General features: G+C 36.1%; 1 protein-coding gene across 2 annotated transcripts in view; it reads left to right on the top strand.

Annotated features, from left to right (window-relative positions):
- The window catches only part of LOC107669818 (protein strawberry notch homolog 2-like), a 31,333-nt gene that overhangs the window by 4,715 nt on the left and 23,845 nt on the right, over positions 1 to 2,773 (top strand). The window contains exon 1 of one of the 2 annotated variants that reach the window (XM_016462227.1): positions 2,029 to 2,276. The exons of the other annotated variant lie outside the window; for it this stretch is intronic. Coding sequence (XP_016317713.1) covers positions 2,217 to 2,276 — 60 coding nt within the window. The 5' untranslated portion in view covers positions 2,029 to 2,216. Of the gene's footprint in view, positions 1 to 2,028; positions 2,277 to 2,773 lie in introns of those variants that run through there. 2 annotated transcript variants of the gene reach the window in all.

The raw sequence follows: 2,773 nt of genomic DNA, 5'->3' as shown, positions 1-2,773 counted from the left end.
TAGCATTTATTATGTGTATAATATGTAATCATATATAGTAATAGTAATTTTATATATTATATAAAAATATTATTTATTTTGTATTTTTAATATTTGTTTATATTTATGTTTATACATTTATAAATGATTATATATAAATTAAAAATAATGATAAAATGATAATGATAATGGCATCATATAAATTCTATAATTTATTACCATTTATTCTATAGGATGTATATTATACTAATTAACAAAAATAAAAATAAAAGGAAATAATAATAACAGTAACAATGAATGATTATATACATATATTATTAAACAAAAATAATAAATATATTTATTAAATTATATATAAATATAAAAATACTATTACTGGTTGTTTTTTTTGTGGATATCTTTTAATCTAAAAAGCTTTTAGGCTACATGATAGCCTGAACAATTTCTATGTATTTGACGTTTTTGTTAGCATTCATTTAGGTTTCTTTTCTGTTTCTTTTGGCTTAGTATGAAACCACAGGTAGGAGGTGTGAATGATCGCAGCGATCTTGCATCAGTTCTTTGTTCTTTCTGGGGATCTTGCATGCACACATGCTAATTGTCACGTGTCACATGTACTGTAGTCATGCACCTGGCCTGAGGTTGTTGATAAGTTTGCAGCTGCAAAAGCACAGAGCTTCACTGAAGCCAGCTGAGCGCTGCACTGGAAATGATTCTGTTCTCGCTCATGCATGCACCTGCACTTACAAATAACAAGACATCTGGTAATAAATACAGGAACATTACAAGCTCATAGGGTGATTATTATTTCTGTTAGTTGTTTTCTCTCTCTTGTTTCTGATTGGCTACAGGAAGGAGGAAGGAGGTGTTTTCATGTGTTGGTCTGTTTGTCAGTTTTTTTCTTGAGCACTCTGCAGAGATTGATTTAGATGATCAGACGGCTTTGGGTGGGAGGTTGCCGTAAGTGGATTTCAGAGGAAACATACAGTCGTTAGTTTAGCCTGCATCGTTTTGACTTTCTTCTTGGTTTTATCTTCCTTGTTGCGTTTTTTTCAGATGTGTCTTATCAAATTCAAGATATTGTCTTGCCATTTATTTTATGGTTTAAACATCCTATCACAATTTTTATGTATATTTTAGATATAATATTGTATATGAATACACACACACACACACACGCTTTAAATAATAACATAAATTATATAAAGATCATTCTCACTACAAAGTGACAGCAACACTACAGTAATTGTGTGCGCATTAAAATAAAGATTACACATGTAAAACTTCTGCATTGTTAGTTCACAATATTCAAATCTGCATCTTTTTTGCTGAGCAGATTAACGGCACATCTTTCTTATCTTTCTCATCTTTCTTCACCACCCCCTCAGTGAAAGGATATTAACCATACTTTAGGCTAATAATCAGTGACTCATGTTTACTGATATCTGCGCACGTCAAGGCGCCGCTCTGTCGCCGGGGCCAACAGTCACCGGCTACTTACAGCCATGATGTCCCTTCAAGACATCAATATCTATTACTAGCCATCGCGGGACTCCAAACTGATTAGAACCGCTCGGATGGCCTGATGTTTGTTTCTTTCGGTAAGAAGCCCAGGCAGGTGTTTATGCCAGTCTGATGTGTTTTGGGAAAGTGGCCAATTGCATCCGAATGAACTCAGCATCCAGCGAGTCATAAAAACGCCTCGGCCTGATTGTTTTCCATTCATAAGTGATGAACACCAAAGGCCAGAGCCCCGGACTGAAAGATATGCGCTCAGCTGGGAGCCACTAAACGTAATAATCATTAAATAATGATCTGCCAGCGTTAAACAGATCCACAGCGCTCTGGAGAACCGTAGCACTGCACTGTTTACACTACGAATGCGGTTGAGTTACACCATGTACTGTAAAGAGGGCCTGACTGCCAGTAACTCTAGTCACTTACCAACAAAAGCATCATTTCCTGAAAGCTCCTCCCCTCCCCCTCGCTCAGCTCCCCTCCCCTCTCAAGCACCTTTAGCATTGAGGAAATAAACCACAATCAATATGAGTGAACCTCCATGCACATACCTGTCAGTCCTCATTCACTAGGAAGGGCGCAGGGGTCTCTCACGTACCTGTTGTGCCGGCGGGAGAGCCGTCTTTCTTTTCCTCCGGGAATGTTGTTGCAGCTGCTGTGAGCTTGCACATGGAAAGGATCTGTAGTCTCCAGGAGGTGAATGACAGTGACTTGGACCCATGTCACTCATGCAGTTTTGGACCAAGTTTTATGCACAGCTGGGACGTCCTCCGCCCAAGGTAGAGCTCGTAAATCTCTTTAATGTGAGCATTTTAGGGGGTTAAAAATATGTTGTTGACGGGTGAGAAATTCAGGTTTGATTGCCCAAGGGAAGATGCTTCTTGTCTGGTGCTCTACTTTGTTTCTTTCCTTGAACAGATAAGAAAATGATTTCCTTATGACTCTTCTTGTAGCTTCTGAAGATCTGCGATCTGTCGCACAGCTGTCAGTTTTTTAGTTTTTTGGCATTTTTAATGATGGGTTTTTAATGCCTGCGTTTGTTTGCAGTCATCTTGTCAGAGTTGACTGCAAGTAATCAGTATGACTTTACTTTTTTTATATACGTTATTTATTAAGTTATTATATACAGAGAAAATGTATATATTTGTATTACTTTTTATTATATTTATATATGTATTCATTTAAATTTATTTCATTTACCCAAATAATATGCTACATTATATATGTATGTATATATATATATATATATATATATATATATATATATATTTATATA

The sequence above is a fragment of the Sinocyclocheilus anshuiensis genome, unplaced genomic scaffold, assembly GCF_001515605.1.
Source record: "Sinocyclocheilus anshuiensis isolate Anshui unplaced genomic scaffold, SAMN03320099.WGS_v1.1 scaffold560, whole genome shotgun sequence".
In the NCBI taxonomy this organism is placed as follows: Eukaryota; Metazoa; Chordata; class Actinopteri; order Cypriniformes; family Cyprinidae; genus Sinocyclocheilus; species Sinocyclocheilus anshuiensis.
This window is presented reverse-complemented; position numbering and strand designations above follow the sequence as displayed.